The sequence below is a fragment of the Simochromis diagramma genome, unplaced genomic scaffold (genome assembly GCF_900408965.1).
Source record: "Simochromis diagramma unplaced genomic scaffold, fSimDia1.1 OVJJ01000304.1, whole genome shotgun sequence".
Classification (NCBI taxonomy): domain Eukaryota; kingdom Metazoa; phylum Chordata; class Actinopteri; order Cichliformes; family Cichlidae; genus Simochromis; species Simochromis diagramma.
The window spans coordinates 5,644,619-5,661,618 of NW_024387030.1; the positions used below are offsets into that span (position 1 = coordinate 5,644,619).

Consider the following 17,000-nt stretch of genomic DNA (forward strand, 5'->3'; position numbering starts at 1 on the left):
GGATGTCCTTATAGGTCCCTGATGAGCTCCAAAATGCTGCAATGTTGGAATACTGACCGATCGCAAAGAGATCGTGTTTGTCCAATAGTAGCGTCTCTTCACCAGCTGCCTGAAAATAAAATAGAATTTGCAATTTGTGGCCTTACATACAAAACTCTTATTGACAAAACTCTGTATTTCAGAGACATCATAGTACATTACCCTGATCTATGAACCTGTTAAAGCACCAAGGGCAATAAGGGAGGCAGAATCCTCTTCAGTGAAATCGGTTTTCAATCTGTGTTCAGAAGATAACTATTGGAGGTAATTTAAGATTAAAACTTTAGGCTTATCTTAGTTGACCCTGAATTCCCCCTTAGTCGTGCTGCTATAGAGGTTCAGGCATCTGGATACCTGCGCTGAGCACTTTCCCTCTGTTCTGCTTTGCATTTATGTCTCACTACTCCACACTTTCATCTCTATGCTTTCTCTCTGATTGTACCTGATATTTACCATGCTGTGTTTACTACATTTAAGCCATTTAAATTTTGTTTTGCTAGTTTAGAAATATTTAAAAATATTATGCATGTAATATTTTTATTTCAATTTATACTTATTTGATTTTATTGTATTTATTTTGACTTCAGATGAGTTTTTCCTTATTAGGTAGTTATTATGTCATATGTACACATATGGCATTCTGCTTCTGCTTAACTTGTTATATTTTTGTTGTAAATATAACAATATGACAGCTGCCTAACTCTGGGAGATATAAAATATATCTTCTGCTGAGGCAGAAAATTCACCTCTCCGATTTCTGCTTCATTGTTGTCACTGGGAGTTTGCTCAGTGAGGACCACTGAAGGTCTTTATATAATATGAGCGAAAGTCATGGTGCTACACATATAAAAGTGAATTAAATTAGAAGAGCATACAAATATCTCTTCAAATCAATTTAAATATGGCCGTGATGATGTAATGTCGTTGTTAATGAATAAGAATTTGAAGGCTATGCATTTATCTGGCAATAATTACACTGAACCTGGACATTTATACACTTAGATATTTTATTATACTACTGGTCTGTTATATAGAAAAAAAATATGGAAGATATCAGTAAAGATATCTTCCATATCAGACTTTGATTAAACAAATAATATGATATAATAATAATATAATAAATAATAAACTGGGTTGGGAGACAAATTTTAAAATGGACACAACGTCTGCCAAATGGCGTAATTGGAGTTATGTTAAATGTCAAAGCTACTGCAACAGTGTAAACGTGTCATTACATCAGCAGACTGACTCAGAGTCTAGAGATGGCTTAACTTTAACAAACGTACATAGCCTGTCCATCTCCATCGTGCATGCTTTTTGTCAGCCCCTGTGAATTATGACATATTACCTCCGCTGGAGCATTACTCACTCATTCAACTGCCCCACCCCTCCCCAGCTTGGTCCCCCCCTTCTTCCTTCTCTCAGGGTTTATAACCCAGCAGCTCCAATAGTTGGCTAACTCAGAGGTGCTCTACATATAGTGAAGTAGCTGACTAAGTAAAGACAGAGCAGCTGGAGTGTGCAGGAGCAGGAAAACTTGCTGATAGAGGATTCTGATGTTTTCAGATATATGCGCTGCAACCCAACAAATCTTAAGAAAAAACATGCATAAGAACTCCATCATGCATGTGTTTTGGATCTGCCTGGTGCTGTGTACGGGTCCATCGTTGTGTATAAATGACATCGAGTATGAAAGAATCTATGAAGACAGCTATGACAATGAGATCCCCCTGGACCAGCAGGAGGGTGAGTTTTATTTCTTTCTCTTTTTTTTCTCTTTTCTTCTCCCTGCTTGTTTGAACGGATTGATATTGTGATGAATTTCTCTTCAGTTTTACTACGCTTTACTAATCAGAATCAGAATCAGAATCGTGTTTATTGGCCAAGTATATGTGCAGACACATACAGGGAATTTGGTTCCGGTAGATGGTGGCTCTCAAGCACAGCAATGTAAATCTCACACACACACACACAAGTGTCTATATATACACATTACACATACATACACAAAGCTATGTAAACCAACTATAAATAACAAATCTAAACTTATATACATAAACCGAGCTAATTAAAATTTTTACTGTTTAATTACATTTTTAATAACACACTGATTTAGATATGTCTAAAGGTCAGCAGTTGTGTTTATTAAATTTGGTCTAGAGTATTTCTTGGTCAAGTTTACTATAATGCACCATATTTAAATACTTGATGTTGTAAAGTATATTTTTACTCAGATGATACCATCTTTGGCTTTCACAGTTTTATCAGGTGAGCATCAGACTTAATGAAACAGACTTACCAATAACTGGAACACATACCTCATACCGTGAACACAGAGCACAGGCAATAAGCAACCTCTGTGATTTGAGTCCACGTAAAGAATGCAAACTGGTAGCCTCAAATACCTACAGAAGGTGGACATTTCACAGTTTAAGCCCCCTCTGATGTTTGTCAGGTCCCTTTTGCATCGGTTTTCTTCGAGCGTCCAATCTCAAAGACTTCGTTGCTGTACCCCTAAATTAATGAGGTCCCCTGATGTCATTTTGGGATTGTAGCACGTGTATTTTATGTGTTCTTCATGACCTTTACATCTGTGTTGAATAACTTCCCAAAGCCATTTTCATACTTCACAGTGTGTCCAAACTTAAACTGGCATCATATCTGTGAAATACATCCAACTCTAATTACTGCTGTATGTTTAGCAGAAGCTCAGTTTTAACACCTTCTTGCCTTCTTTCCGTGTACTCGTTTCACTGATAAAGTCCAGTCAAATTATGACAATAAAGTAAATCTCCTTTTTTGGGGTTATATATGGCATGTGTTAATTCTATGTAATGCTTAAATTGCCTTTTGGAATGAATAATCGATGCATCTATGTGGTTGTGTGCAGGTGAGTCTCCAACTGCAGCATGCCAAACAGATTTCTCCCGCTGGGATAAACTTTTTATCGCTCTAGAGGACTCCAACATGAGACAAAACATGCTGCTGGAATCTGTGGAGCAGTGCTGCGGGGGAACGGCGTCTCTTAAGACCCAACTGGAGAAGCTGACGAAGGGGATGTGTCAGCAGTGTGCACCCAGCTTGGAAGCAGCTTGCAGGGTACATGCAGAGCAGGCAAGTATTAGACTGCAAAAGAGTTTGGTGGATCTCAGGGATGAGGAGGAAGAGAGGGAAAGAAGATTAAATGCAACCTTGCGGATGCTCCTACATAGTAGGCACCAGGACGATGCTTGGCTGAAGAGGCTAGAAGAAATCATTTCATCTGCATCTGCTGACAGCAGCATGAGAGACCAGTCAACACCAACACCTGATGGTTTGGGAATGAAGCTCTTCACATCTGGCCTGAAGGAGCAGGAAGTGACCTCGCCGGTGAACATAGTCACCGTGGAAAGTGCTCTGGCTGCCATAGCAACAGAGCTTCAGAGGATTCATAAGCAGCTGAACAAAGTGATAGAGCAGGTAGGCACGCTGGGAAAGGGCAGAGGAGACACATGAATTGCCCAAAGGAAAAATAAATAGTAAAAGCTTGACTGGAAAACTCCTATTGCAGATGATGATTTTGCACATGTTGTTTGTATTTCTACCGCTCTGCCTTTTTATAAAGCCTCTGTTACACATGAGATCGTTTTTGTCTGGTGACAATGAGTTTTAATGTACCATAAATGTCATGGGTTTGCTATAATGAATAAAAATTAACTAAACAACTGAGTCAGCCTCGTGGAAAGGTTTCCTCCCTCCTCCCACACAGTGTCACTTAATTTTAAACTGTGTATTTATGTTCACGTCCATGCCCACTCTTTCATTAGTCTAGGTTACTACATGTGCTTTATCTACAAGTGCCAAAGTTTGCACCACTTGCCTTGGTGTTTGTGTAGTTGTGGTGTGGTCTGCAAATCCCCAAACCCACAAGAAGGTGTGTCAGTGATTTGGGATTTTTATTTAATTCATAGCAGGTCTCTCCCACTCATTAACTGCTTTAAAAGTGTCTGAATAGAAAGAGGCCACGACTTACGATGCTCGGAGTGTTTATGATTTGTGAAACCCTGCCAGAAGTATTACACTGCCACCAGTGCCTCCTACAGCTTCATACACACACGTGGATGCGTGCTCATTATTAAAAACCATAAAAGACTGACTGTTGTTATGGCTAAAGGGAGTTTCTGTATACTTTACAGTGTCTGTGTATCCGTTTTTTGGTCTTAAATCCTATTTTCATTCATTTTTTTAATGTACTTGCACTTCTGTTTGGATGTTTTGTTAAGATGAAAGAGGAAATTAGGCAAAAGGTACATCAGTGCAAATTAAAGTCATACTAACCAAATACGTTTTATTATTAGCTAACTTTATATTTAATTTATAGTCGGTGTGGTTCAAAAGCACTCCTAGGTGATAACAGCAGCATTTAAATTTGTAGGTGATCATTGAGCTTGAAATCCACCATCCATCGAAGGATCAGTAGTAGGGCAAAACTAACTTGTTTCACAGTCCTCTTAATATGATATTTGTATATAAAATCACAGTCAGTCAAGTAAAAATTAAAGCTAGCAAATAAATTTAGCAGAACATGAAGCACTTTGTTTTTCTCTGGTATTTACTAGTGTAGAATTAAAAGGCAGAAGAAGAATGTAAACATACCTTAAGTTTGTCCTTTACACAGTGCTTACTCACACTAAAGCACTGGGCAAAGTGCAGCAACAGAGTATTTTAATGAGGCCAACACACTGACATCACAGAAACATTTCACTAGTGAAACACTCACAGTCGCAGCATGAATGTCTTCAGAAGCCTACTCCCGTTCCCAAGTGTTTGTGGGCATGAAAGCTTCTTTTTAAATCTACAGCTGCCTCGAGAACTAAATGCAGGATTAGACTGTTTTTGGGGGGCGTTTCCTTGGATACAACTAACAAGATGGAGAGGAGTGTAGAAGTTATATCTCCTATCAATTCTTTTACACCTGTTTCACAGCGGTACCTGGCATACGCACAGAGACACGCTGGTCTGTTCAGTGTGGAGGCACCTGTTTTAATTAAAAGTCTCCATCTGTGCGACGTGTGATGGGGGAGTTTGGTGAATGGAAGTTATATCGAGAGAAAAAGAGCAACAAAGAGGAAAGCAGGAGGTTAATGATGAGGAAAATAGACGAGGAACGACACAGAAATGTAGTGATGGTGCTTATGTGTCATGCAGATCGTTATTAGACATAATAACCGTTCCCCAACACACGAAACAGTGTTTTTATCAGCCAGCTGGCCAGACACGCCACAATAACCAACCACCATCAGCCCTGCTTGCTGCTTCCCTTTCATCTCTGCTTTGTCATCGGCCATCACCCCTCCACCGCCCACCCACCCGCTCCTTATCTGTATGCCAATCCCATCATCTTCTCTCCCTCTGTCCCCATTTGTTTTCCTCTGATTGTGTGTCTTGCCCCTCTCCCGAGCCTCCAATCTTCTAGGGTTTTTTCTGTTCTTTTCTCTAAGTCTTGCTGGCAGCCAAGAGGCAAATAGATGGCAGCAGTCCTTGGCCGAATCTCAGTTGGCAGCAAAAAGTGACTGACATCACATTGATTGTTAAATGTACTCAGTACACACACACACACGTGGGGTGGGGGGAAAAGAGGGTGATAGTGATTACAAGTGGCTACAGAAATGTGCTGTTTTCATCAGAGATTTTAATATCACATCACTTGGTCACTGTAACAGACAACACCATGTTGGCACTTTTCCAAAAGCAAAGAGGATGATACCAAAAAAAGCTTCAATAAACACTTAGAAGTCTCTCGTGTACACTGGAAACAATCTCATGAAGGAGCAAGTGAACGATAAGAGTGACAGTGCTGCAAGGTGAGAGGAGGTGTCTATTTGATGGGAGAGTCCAGAATCTCCTCATACTCCTCCCTCTGCCGACGCCCACCAACTCGAGAGGGGAGCAGCTTCATTGCTACCAGCCAACCGACACTCAGGATGACCATCACGCTCCCCACGACCTCTGGTGCAGTGGGAGCCAGTGGCAGTACAGCCAGATGCAGGAGCATGGCGATGGGTATCTCCAAGCTCTGAGAGGCGGAAACCAGAGCCGGGTGGAGTCGGGTGAGAGCGTGCGTCATTCCCAGGAAGGCTACGACCGAGCAGGCTGCGAGGCCCAAGACCAATAACCAGGCTTCAACACTCATTGGCCAGGACCAGCCCTCTTGTAGCAGGGCCAGAGAGGCTGGGGCAAGTAAGCAGCCTGTCCAGCTTACTGTGAACAAAGCAGTCCCAACTCCCACCCTCTCCTTCAGGGAACGATACCCAACCAACGCTAGTGCCATCCACAGCCCTGCAAGCGCTGAAAGAGACCATCCAAATGCACCCCTCCAGAACACAGCCGGATCAGTTGGCGAATCTGAATTGGTCTCATCTACTGCAGGAAGTAACACAAGCCCCAAGCCACACAGCCCTGCAGCTATGGTGATCCCATCAGCCAATCCCAGCCTCTCTTCTAAGAGCAGGAAGGCAAGGGTCGCTGATAGCGCTGTGGTCGCCAGGCGCCAGGTTGTTGTAGCATTTCCAGGAGAGACGAATGTTAAGGAAGAGTAGGCGCAACAAAGGGAGAGGGAGTAGGCGATGCCGTAACAGAGTAGACGTAGTCGATAGCCCTCTGGCCCAAAAGGGTTCTCCCCCCTGTGCAGTGGTACAGCCAGAGACAGGAGCTGTACGATGGACCGAACCAAGAGTAGAAACAGGGGGCCGAGGCTGAAGCGTTCGGAGGCCACTCGAGTCAGAACAATCAAGCTGCCATGTGCCAACGCCGCACCGAGCAGGCCCACCCAGGTGAGTCGAGATGCAGACACAGAAGCCTCACCGAAACTGGCTAGCTGTTCCCCAACCCCTTTCCCAGACCCCTTTGCTGCTTTGGCACTACCCTCACTCCCTTCTCCTCCCCCCACGGTTTGAAGTTTGTGGGCTGTATCTTTGTCGTTGTGTCTTGAGCCAAAAAGAGTCAGGGGCCACTTCCTGCTCTCTGTCAGTTGTTTCTTGTCTGACGTCTCCTCCACGAATGAGCCAAAGTCCTCAAAAGATGGAGCATCGTCATAGCCATCATCCCCAGGTTGGGGAAAGTGTGTGTGTACTCCTGGCTGGGGGGCATAGGGTGTGTGGGTGGCATATTTGGCTGTAACAGTGTGAGGGTGGATCTTTACTCTCTTCTTAGAGCCACCCAAGAGGTGAGTGGACTCCATTTTGAAACTTTAGAGAAGACACCTGTAAGGAAAAAAAAACACTTTTAGCTCAGCACATAATATATAATTCACACGCGCACAAATCCTCTCTCCTCTTTCCCCTCTCACTACATCCCGCTGTGAGATTCTGCTTGATACCTCATATATCTTTAATATCCGAGATAATAATAGGAGTGACTCACATCTTCCGGTGTGCCTGCGTGTTTGGCAGAGAATGTACGTAAGCTCTACCCATGTGACCAATCATGACTTTATTGTTTTCTGTGTGGTGATACTTTGAATTATATAGAACAATTATGTCCTTGCAGCACTTCTTCATCCTCATGGATAGCTCGACCTTCGTGGGGGCTCAGAGAGTGTTATGGCAATGACAGTTACATAAGCAAGTGCTTCCTGCCTCATTTGTCTTCAGTCTTTCTCTCTCTAATGACTTTTGCCTCATTCTGTCGCTTCCCACTGTCCTCCCTCACTCACTCTCGTTTGTCAATTTGTGAAAAATATTACGCTGGCATTTAAATAATGTTTGTTTATTTCCTTGTTCATAACATCATTTAACCACCCGCTTCGCCACCTTTTTATTTCTCCCTCTCTCTTTAACTCTCTCTCCAGGCTACACATATTTTTTTTAGGGCTTTCTGGCATTTATTGTGTTAGGACAGTGGAGAGAAGACAGGACTGAGAAAAGAAAACAGGGGGCAGACATGCAGTAAATGCCCTCGGGGTGGATTTGAACCCAGGCCTGCCTGAGTGTTATGGTAAGCTCCACAGCCTCTTAAGTGTTGTGATTACTGTGGAACAATATTGCTATGCAAGTGCAAAAGCATAGAGAGCATATGGCTCAGTTATTTCCCAAGAGATATGAGGCAATTGTCCCCAAGTAAGTTTACAGTAGTAAAATGACTCTTTATTTTGGTGTATTTTATGAATAAAGCATCAGACAAGTATTACTAAGTATTACTGTACCTGCTCATTCAGCCTCAACCAGCTCATCTAACAAAAATGACTTGTGAGCACTGTTGACACAGATTGTAGGAGAATCACATTTCACAAATGACATTTTCCCTGCAAATTGCACATAAAATTGAAGTTGGCGCATGATTCACAGGTTTCTACAGCATCTGATTGCTTGGATGTGAAATATTATCAAAACTCTGATTTAAACAGTTGTTTGTTTTGTTATTTTTTATGGCAAAAAAATAAGCAGTTTCTTTTAAAGAAATGAACTATATATGGACATATATATATATATGATTATTTTTTCTTCATTATGTTAAATGTCATTTTATATCACTATATTACAATAATGATGTGTCGGAATGAAACAAAAAAAGGCCATTTATTGATAAATTAACTTAAGATAATTGTGTTTGGTTTTTGGTTATTCTGGTAATTTCTCCCAAATCAAGCTGTTTATAACCCTCTGATTCTGGCACCAAACAGTCCTGCAGCAGATGACATAATTCACCAGGAGATGTCAAGAGGAAAACTACCATCGGGTAAACCACATGACAAAAAAACATCTCTTCAGACCAACACAAACTACATTTCTGCATGACAAACGTCCTGAGCTCAGACTATAAAAAACAGCATTTCACTATTATTATAATTTCCTACTAGCAGACGGACTCAAAGCCAGTCGTTTTGGCAGCTCGCTGTTGTTTCTCTCATCATCAGTGGTGCAGTCATTTCAATTTGGTAGTAGCAGGGGGAATTTGTTAATTTGTGGTTATGTGCCCTTCGTGCACTCTCTCTTCATGTATACAGATTATTCCACAGCACCTAACATGAATTGGTGTGTTTTAAAAACAGCTGGGGGGTTAAGTAAGGGCTGTTTTTTTTAGCTGTTTGCATCTCTCTGGTTAATAGCAATTGCCCATAAATAATTGAATATAAAGTGCTTTGCATATACCTTTTTTTTTAAAGATGATCTTTGGAGCTTGTATAACATAAGTAAACTATACTTTAGACAAGTCCCAGGAATATGGCGAGAATATAGACTGAAATGAATGATTTCATGATTTCCCTATGTACTTCACAGTTTGCTGAATCAGGCAAAAAGCCACATATGTAAAGTTGTTCTGCTGATATTTTAGAAGCTCTCTTATCATGTACGCTAACTGAAGGTTATCGGTAACCTGATCAGCTCCTCTGTGAAAACACAAAGAGCAAAAAGAGATCCGGAAATATTCCTGTCTGCCTTTTCTCTTTTCAGTCAGTTAAATATACTCTGCTGGATGATGCAGCCAGCCACTGCAATGCTGCTGCTGCTCCTGCTGCTGCTACTCCCAAAACCTTGTTTTACACCTTACACAACCATTAAAGTGGTTCGCTGAAAGACCTGCAAAATCTGAGAAAGGAAGCAATTAAGCTTGCATTTCCAGAGAGAGAGAGAGAGAGCCCTTCTGATTCAGTCTGACGGAAAAGATAAATCGTGCACAGTCCTCTCTGTGCATCTTGTGTAGCCCTATTTCATTTGACATCATCATCTTCTAAGGGCTTAAAATCAATAGTATCTTTGAAACTGACTATTTATAGAACAATCACTTAATGGATGGCACTCTTATACTGTAACTAAACAGACTGGAAAGCATATGCAGCTGTCAAAGGTAATACAGTTAAAGTATGACTGATAGGCTGCTTAATATTATAGAGGAGGGAATAAATGGCTTTGTGTTATTTTCTTAAGGGTTCATGAATGCTGGACTCTCTGTAACCTATGCTTTTCTCAAGGTTAGGCTCATCGATGATGCGCCCCTGTGACGCCAGAAGGTTGGGGGGAAAAAACAAAACACGGGCGCGCACACACTCACACACACACACGTACACAGAGTCATAGCGAAAAACAGAGGGTTTGTGCTGCCGCATTTAAAGCCACTTAACCAATTCCTTTCACACTATGAAACACTATGTCCCTGCTTGTTCCGACATCATAAGCTGCTGTCAGCAGCTCCAGGGACGACTGCTCGATTCTTGGACCTGACGCACGGAGAGATTTCGGCCTACATGCACCAAAAATCTCAGTCTACCTTACAATGACAGCCCGACCAGTGACCCACGGCCAATTCTTGAATGGGGAGAAGCGCGCGCTCGCTTACACACTCTGCGTGCGCTCGAGGATTGGCACAACGCAACCGAATCGATGTCGACTTCCCAATTAGCGGTTTACTCTATTCCCGGTAATAATGGGCTATAATTAGTAACCACCAGGTGGGTTATGCGTATTTTAAAGCTTTAGAAACACCTCGACTCACCTGCTTTCCCTCAAACCAGCTGACCACCAGGTTGAACTTCACTCTCGGGCAATCTCAGTCATTTACTGAGCACCTCCAACACTCCATCACCTCGTCTTGGCCATTTGTTCATCTGTTTCTTCCTCCCTCACCTCTCCTCTTCTTTCCCTTGGAGCAAACGGAATTTTCCGCAAGGGCACCTGCGGTCCCTTCACCTCACTCTGCAAGCGGAAAACGCGTGTTTTATAACAACCTGCTGCCCTCCATCACTCTCTACACTGATACAGATGCTCCTCCTCGGCTTGTTCAAAGAGAGAGCGAGGGAAAGAGAGAAAGGTCTAATCATAACGTCTGAGCATGCGTGACATTCACCGTACATCTGATCATTCTGTTACCCGTGAGAGATAGAGACTGGCAGGAAAATAATTTCATCGAGCACAATTATTATGAAGTTATGATTATGCTAATGATCGATTAATCTATTATTCAAGGCTATTTACATTGTAAGGTGAAGACCCTTCAATAATACAGAGAAATTATCATCAGCTTCACCCATCTTTTCTGGCTGGATGAGAGTTATTCCCCGGAGCTCCATTAAAGCCTTCACAGACAAGCCTAGACTTTTAGCATATTAATGGATTTTGGAATAGTATGTCAACATTTATAGATGGGTGTCTGTCTGACCACATTTTTAAGGTCTTGTCACGCATTTTAAAATTTAAAGTAATGATGATGGCAATGAAGAAAAAAAGATTAAAGAAGGTCAGGACAGTTTTCCTCCCCGCCTTTTTAATTCAAACGTTGCACAACCTCGCACATTTTCATCTTTCTGCAACCTGACAGTAATTGCTTTGACATTTTGCTGCAGAAACACTTGTGTGCTCTGTTTTCTTTTGAGCTATATTAACCTTTAGCAAATGTAGCTGATGTTGTATTGGATCTTCATATTGTTTAAGAAAAAAGCCTCCAGCTGCTGTTTCATTACACACAAGGAGGATCCACTGGGACTCTAGGGTCAATATTAAGGTCAAATACACTGTGTACCCTATCTCCATGTTCACTAATTGACTCAAATTTTTAGATTATGGACATGACGCAGCCCAAAATTGGTCTCTTTTCTACTTGCCTCATTTTGTTCCTTTACTTGAGGTGTGTGTGCGAAGACTTAAACACTAGTCTGTATGGTGCTATTGGATAGCTGCAAAAATCTGTTAAACTGTGATGCAGATTATTCTCTACTATTCACTGTTGCTGTAATTAGTCCTTTATTGCAAAGCTGAGATAGACGTTACCTTCTATTTGGATGCTTTTCTACCACTTGACGAGTAACAAGAAAGCAAAAACAATGCCGTGAAGCTAAACGCTTCAGAGTTAATGATAGCAGATTCGATGTAGTTTGTTGCCACCAGCAACAGTAACCATATTACACAAATCATTTGATCCACAGTTATTTATATTCATGTGATTACTTTTAGTTTTATTTATGCATAACTGCAGACTCAAGGCCAGTTTTTGTTGCGATTCACTGAGTGTGTCGTGTATTTGATTGCACTGAAAGTTAAGGTTCAGTTTCTCAGACGTGGATTTAATGTAAAAAGAAATTTCACTGGACCTAGTCATTATATTTGTCTTTTAGTTTAGCACTAGGTTTAGCCAATGTCTTGGAAACTGGCTGTAAGAGCTTTGATTTCTTTCTCCTCAAAGAATGTTTTTGTTTTTAATTTAATGCACCCGCCCATGTGAAAAGCCAATTACCAGCGCAATACTTTGCCATGTAATAATTCATTTTTAAACATCATGTCTAGCTGGAACAAGCTGGACCGCACACAAAATTTTAGCTTGGTCTCACTGGCCCTGCTCACATTAAAAGTCATAAACAGCTCCATGAAAATCTAATCATTCAGACTGCAAATTTGTAATGTTTATTCATTAAAATAAATAAATAAATTATGCCCAGATAGCTCATTAAAATGAAAATAACAAAGCCAAATTGAGCCGTGGTTCTAAAAGTTAATTTTCTTTTACTGTTTTTTAAATTTTGAAATGTCTCTGTAACTGTTTTTATAGTGACCTCTTTTCTACTTTCTTTCTTTCTTTGACCCTCTCTTTCTCCTCACTCCTCTATGCATCTGGTTTAGGCTGTTTCACTGAGGATGGGGAGGACTATCTAGTGTTTCCATGGTTACAGTGAATAAGAGTGGATCGGACGCAGCTATTTGGGGCACTGTTTGAATCCAAAGGACTGCAGGTTTTGGGAAAAGGTTCATGATATCCAAAGACCTGCCCTCCAGGGAGGAGTTGGTGTGATGAGATGAGAATATGCTAAGAGAAGAAGAGCTGAGCTGACAGCAGGGAGAGCATAATGGGTGAGGGGTAGCTGGGTTTGGTGGGAGCAGTGAAGCAGAGAGAAAAATGTGGGGATGATAGAAGGATGGAAAGTACAGGAAAGGATATATATATATATATACATATATATATATTAGAATTGATACACATGTGAGAGGCAGATTCAAGGAGCTCTGCACTGTCTGTCTCTCTTGCTCCATCTCTGGACAAGAAAAAATTAATTATAGAGTACAGGGAAGGAGTGGCAGCAGAGGACGGAAAGCTCACTTCGAGTGCACTAAACTTGGGTTTTGCATTCTGGAAGCAGTCTGTCTGCTGCTTCCTTCTATGTATTTTCCTGTGAGAGTGTCTTTTTTCTCAGTCTCCCTTTTGAACACATATTCTCTCCCTCTGCTTCTTTATTAGGCTCATACGCACTCTCACACACACATTTGCACATTATGCCACATGTCTGCCAATTTCACAGTTTGATTCTCAGTCAGTTATTCCCCTTGGTTATTCCACAGACATTGCAGTTCCACTTTGTAACAGTTTAATCCACAACTCGCATCCACAGTAAACAAACAAAAAATACTTCAGCATTAATCCTTCTTCCTCTTTCTCTGTAGACTAGGGCTCTTTTTTTTAGCCTTGGCTGTTAATCGGCATGTCATTATTCAAAGCTAGGTTTCTTCGATGTTTGACAGCTTCGTATTAAACCCCGGGCTAATAAGTGAAGCACATCACCAGACAGGACACATTCATCAGCAGACCCCCGGTGTAGAGAGGACAAATGGGATAATTAAAAACAAAAATGGGAAAAAATCTTCAACTGAGATTCAGATGGGGATAAGATGCAAGAAACTGGGAGCCTGGGCTGTTGGTGTATGACACACAGGCTGCAGCAAAAAACCTTGGCTGTGTCCACTACCATCTGTGTGTGTGTTCCAGCGACGGAGGTGGATGTGACGGACGATGACGGCCTGATTCACAAGCGCTGTTGTGATAGACTCAAATGTTTGCTTTTTCTACTCAGCAAATATAGCACTCAGCCTCTCATACATTTTGCATTACCACAGTGGCGATAGAAAGAAAAGAGTAAGGGAGGGTGGGGATGACATGAACATGATGAGATAAGGGGCAAAGGATGAGAGGCGTTTGGAGAGTCTGGAAATGGATGTCAGAGAGGCAGTGAGTTAAATAAAATAGCTTCAGGAGTGAGAACGCTACAAGCAAGGTCAGAGGAAATTAAAAATAGGACAGGCGTACAGGCAAAGAACAGCCATATAAAGCTTTTCTGTTAGTCAGCCGCCCTAGAGATGAGATGAGACAGAGCTAAGAGTAAAAAAAACGTCTTTGCATAACTCAATACGTCAAATGATTACGTCTCGGTCTAAAAAACATTCACCCTTGAAGCGCTCGGATTTCCAAACAGATAGAGATGCTTGTCACTGCTATTGGATACTGGTGTCACAACCTGAGATTACCTTGACAGTCTAAAAGGGTTTTCTCAACCGATGCTGCACCACACAGCCTCTGTTTCCATGGTTACAGCCCCAGAAAAAGTTTATAGATTATGACGGATGCTGTTGTCGGGTGTGTTACGAGTGTGCATCCATGTCATGTGCGCGTATAGATACTAGTTACCAGACGTCCGTTGGTTATGTAACACAACACTGCGCCATGCATACAAAGGTTTTTCTCAATGACACAGCTTAAATATGGCAAAGATTTGAACTGGAATAACCCTGGCAAACGTCTGCACAATATGTTGAGATTTCTAATGTTGAGGATTTGGGCGGCCCAGAGGAGGAAAAAAAACTTGAAAAGCCAACGAAAAGAAATGCAATACGGTGCAACACCCTTCTCATACAGATATAATGTGAGTTTTTTCTGAAAAAAGAAAAGAAAAGGCTTAATACTCAGGGCAAATCAGCCAGACAGTATCTCATTTGTGGTGTTATAGTGTGTTTATATGTGTGTGCTTGCTGCCTGGCCTAAGATAATGCAGGAAAAAAACACAAGTAAGATATTGAATATCAAATAATTAGATTTTGAATGTGGAAGACTGTCATTCATCACTTCCTGTGTTCATTCACATTGAGCCAGTGCTGAGAAAAATAAGCAGGTAAAAAGGCAATGATGGTCCTGAAACCTCCTAAAATTAAACACACATCAGTTGAAACAATTGTACCGATCATATGTAGATTATATGCAAACTTAAAATAAACAATACAGTGAGAAAATAAATTTGTTTTCTTTGTGGGCATCCACTGAAAATCTGAAGTTAGCAAAAATATGACATAGTATGCTGCTTCGCATCTCAGAAGCAACTGAAGGAAATCTGGATAATGACTGCCCCTGATCTGAGAGTCTGAGCCTTTGTAAGCAAAGAGTCATACACAGCAATAGTGAATATTATACTTGTGACCTTTGATTGGTGTTTAATGCATGCTTGGGGTTATTAGATATACTTTCTTGCATTTTTTTCTCAAAATATGTGCACATATTTCAACATCTACACATTTATGAGTTTTATTTTGAAAAATCTGAAAAGCAATAGTTTGATTATTTGCATTGGCCTTTATCTTTGTACTCATTGTACCCCAGAGCAGCTTTATGATTGCATTGGCCTTTATCATTGTACACACTGCACCCATTAAATTCTTCAAATTAAAGAATAATAACAATAACTATGATGGGATGTTTGTGTGGGTGTGCTTGTGTTCTTTATCTGTCTTTAGGAGCAAAGTTTTGGAGTGGAGAGTTTTTGGAAAAATAAACATCTTTTAGCTTCTTCCTTACGTTTCACACTCCTTCAGTTGTTAGAATTAGCTTCTATCCATCCATGGATTGCACAAAAGATGGCATATACCCTGGAGAGGTTGCCAGTCTATCATAAGGCTAACAATAGCTTTATAAAGGCTGGTGTTTGTTTATCCTGATGCACACGAGTGTTCAAAGGTATTCTGTCTCATCTTTCCCAACCATACCTAATTTGTGTATTCATTCCTATCATAAAAAGTAATGTAAAAACAATCAGTGACAGGTCTATCAAAAACCATAAAGCCTGTGATGAAAACAGACATAATTCATTAAAAAAATAAATACGTGAATAAGCAAGACTGAAAAAACAGTGAGCTTGATTTAGAGAGAACAAGGTCGATGCAGTTATTTTGCCTGAAAGCAGTTAAGTGAAAGATTAAAGTCATGCGCCTTACCATCACCATTTTCATTTGGGTCAGCCTATAACTGATTTAGGTTATTTTTTAAATAAATACACAAAAGAAAAATGGTATTAAATTTATGTGTGGTTACATGAAAATGGAACTGATTTAAATTTGGAAGCCTAGAATGAAAAAATATATAAATGCATTAAAACATAGAGCGAATACGGGATATAAATGTAGCATGCTGTTGCACAAAATCTACAAAACGCTCTTTTTTTAGTCTGTTTGTTGAGTTTGGTGAGCCACATATGCAGAGCTTTCTTGCATTACCTGCTGGCCAGGGTTAGATTGTAGGCCTCTGATGATAAGAAGCTCCATAAAGTGCTGCAGCAATTCTGAAAAAAAGACACCCTTCCCAATGCATCCCAAGTGTTGTTAAGGTCTGAAAGAAAAACTGAGGCCTTTTGGGTTGGTTAAGGTTAGGGAATGTATTATGTCAGTGAATGAGCCACACAATCATGAGTGTGTATGTGTTTGTATGTGTGTGTCAAATAGCCCTGAGGGGAGGATCTTGCTACAGCTTTTATGGGCAAGATGTGGCGTTGCTATGGCAAACAGTGCATCCGTCAAATGAATAACCAGTTGGTCTGTTTGTGCGTGTGCTCTTGCGTCTATCTGTGCATTTGCAGACGCATCACTGCCCTATCTTAAAAGATGTGATAAAGGTTAAGCAGCCTTTCTTTTTGATTTATGCACTCACTCTCTAACTCTCACACACATGCAGTATGCACTGCTGGTGTTTGATATCCACTTAAAGACACTGATGTGGGAATAATATAATTAACTGAAGTAATTTCTTTTTCTGTCTGTGTGTCTCTATCACCCTCCCTTTCTGGCAATATCACGCCATGTTGAGCTGGAGTGAGTAATGTGAGTACATCCAGACTGTAATTGGGTTTATGCACATCCAATTTCAGCCCAAGGACCTGCTGTAGGAGTTCGGCCATGTGCACATGC

At 41.0% G+C, this 17,000-nt stretch overlaps 3 protein-coding genes across 3 annotated transcripts in view; 2 read left to right on the plus strand and 1 right to left on the minus strand.

Moving 5' to 3' along the window:
* Positions 1–1,484: 1,484 nt before the first annotated feature.
* Positions 1,485–3,747, plus strand: LOC120740115. Its single transcript, XM_040042236.1, has 2 exons — positions 1,485–1,785; positions 2,930–3,747. The coding sequence occupies exons 1-2, from the start codon at positions 1,596–1,598 to the stop codon at positions 3,532–3,534; spliced, it is 795 nt and encodes a 264-aa protein (XP_039898170.1). The 5' UTR covers positions 1,485–1,595; the 3' UTR covers positions 3,535–3,747.
* Positions 3,748–5,513: 1,766 nt separating this feature from the next.
* Positions 5,514–10,947, minus strand: slc35g2a (solute carrier family 35 member G2a). The gene is made up of 2 exons (XM_040042235.1): positions 10,510–10,947; positions 5,514–7,280 (listed from the first exon to the last, which is right to left on the minus strand). The coding sequence occupies exon 2, from the start codon at positions 7,256–7,258 to the stop codon at positions 5,897–5,899; it is 1,362 nt and encodes a 453-aa protein (XP_039898169.1). The 5' UTR covers positions 7,259–7,280; positions 10,510–10,947; the 3' UTR covers positions 5,514–5,896.
* A 5,692-nt stretch (positions 10,948–16,639) lies between these two features.
* Positions 16,640–17,000, plus strand: part of stag1a (stromal antigen 1a) — a 39,695-nt gene continuing 39,334 nt past the window's right edge. Inside the window, exon 1 of the mRNA XM_040042242.1 lies at positions 16,640–16,652. The gene's annotated coding sequence lies outside the window, so the exon portion shown is untranslated. The remainder of the gene's footprint in view (positions 16,653–17,000) is intronic.

Coding starts and splice junctions, on each gene's coding strand:
- LOC120740115 (XM_040042236.1), top strand. CDS start 1,596: ATGTTTTCAGATATATGCGCTGCAACCCAACAAATCTTAAGAAAAAAC. Junction 1,786..2,929: donor CCCCCTGGACCAGCAGGAGG/GTGAGTTTTATT, acceptor GGTTGTGTGCAG/GTGAGTCTCCAACTGCAGCA.
- slc35g2a (XM_040042235.1), bottom strand. CDS start 7,258: ATGGAGTCCACTCACCTCTTGGGTGGCTCTAAGAAGAGAGTAAAGATC.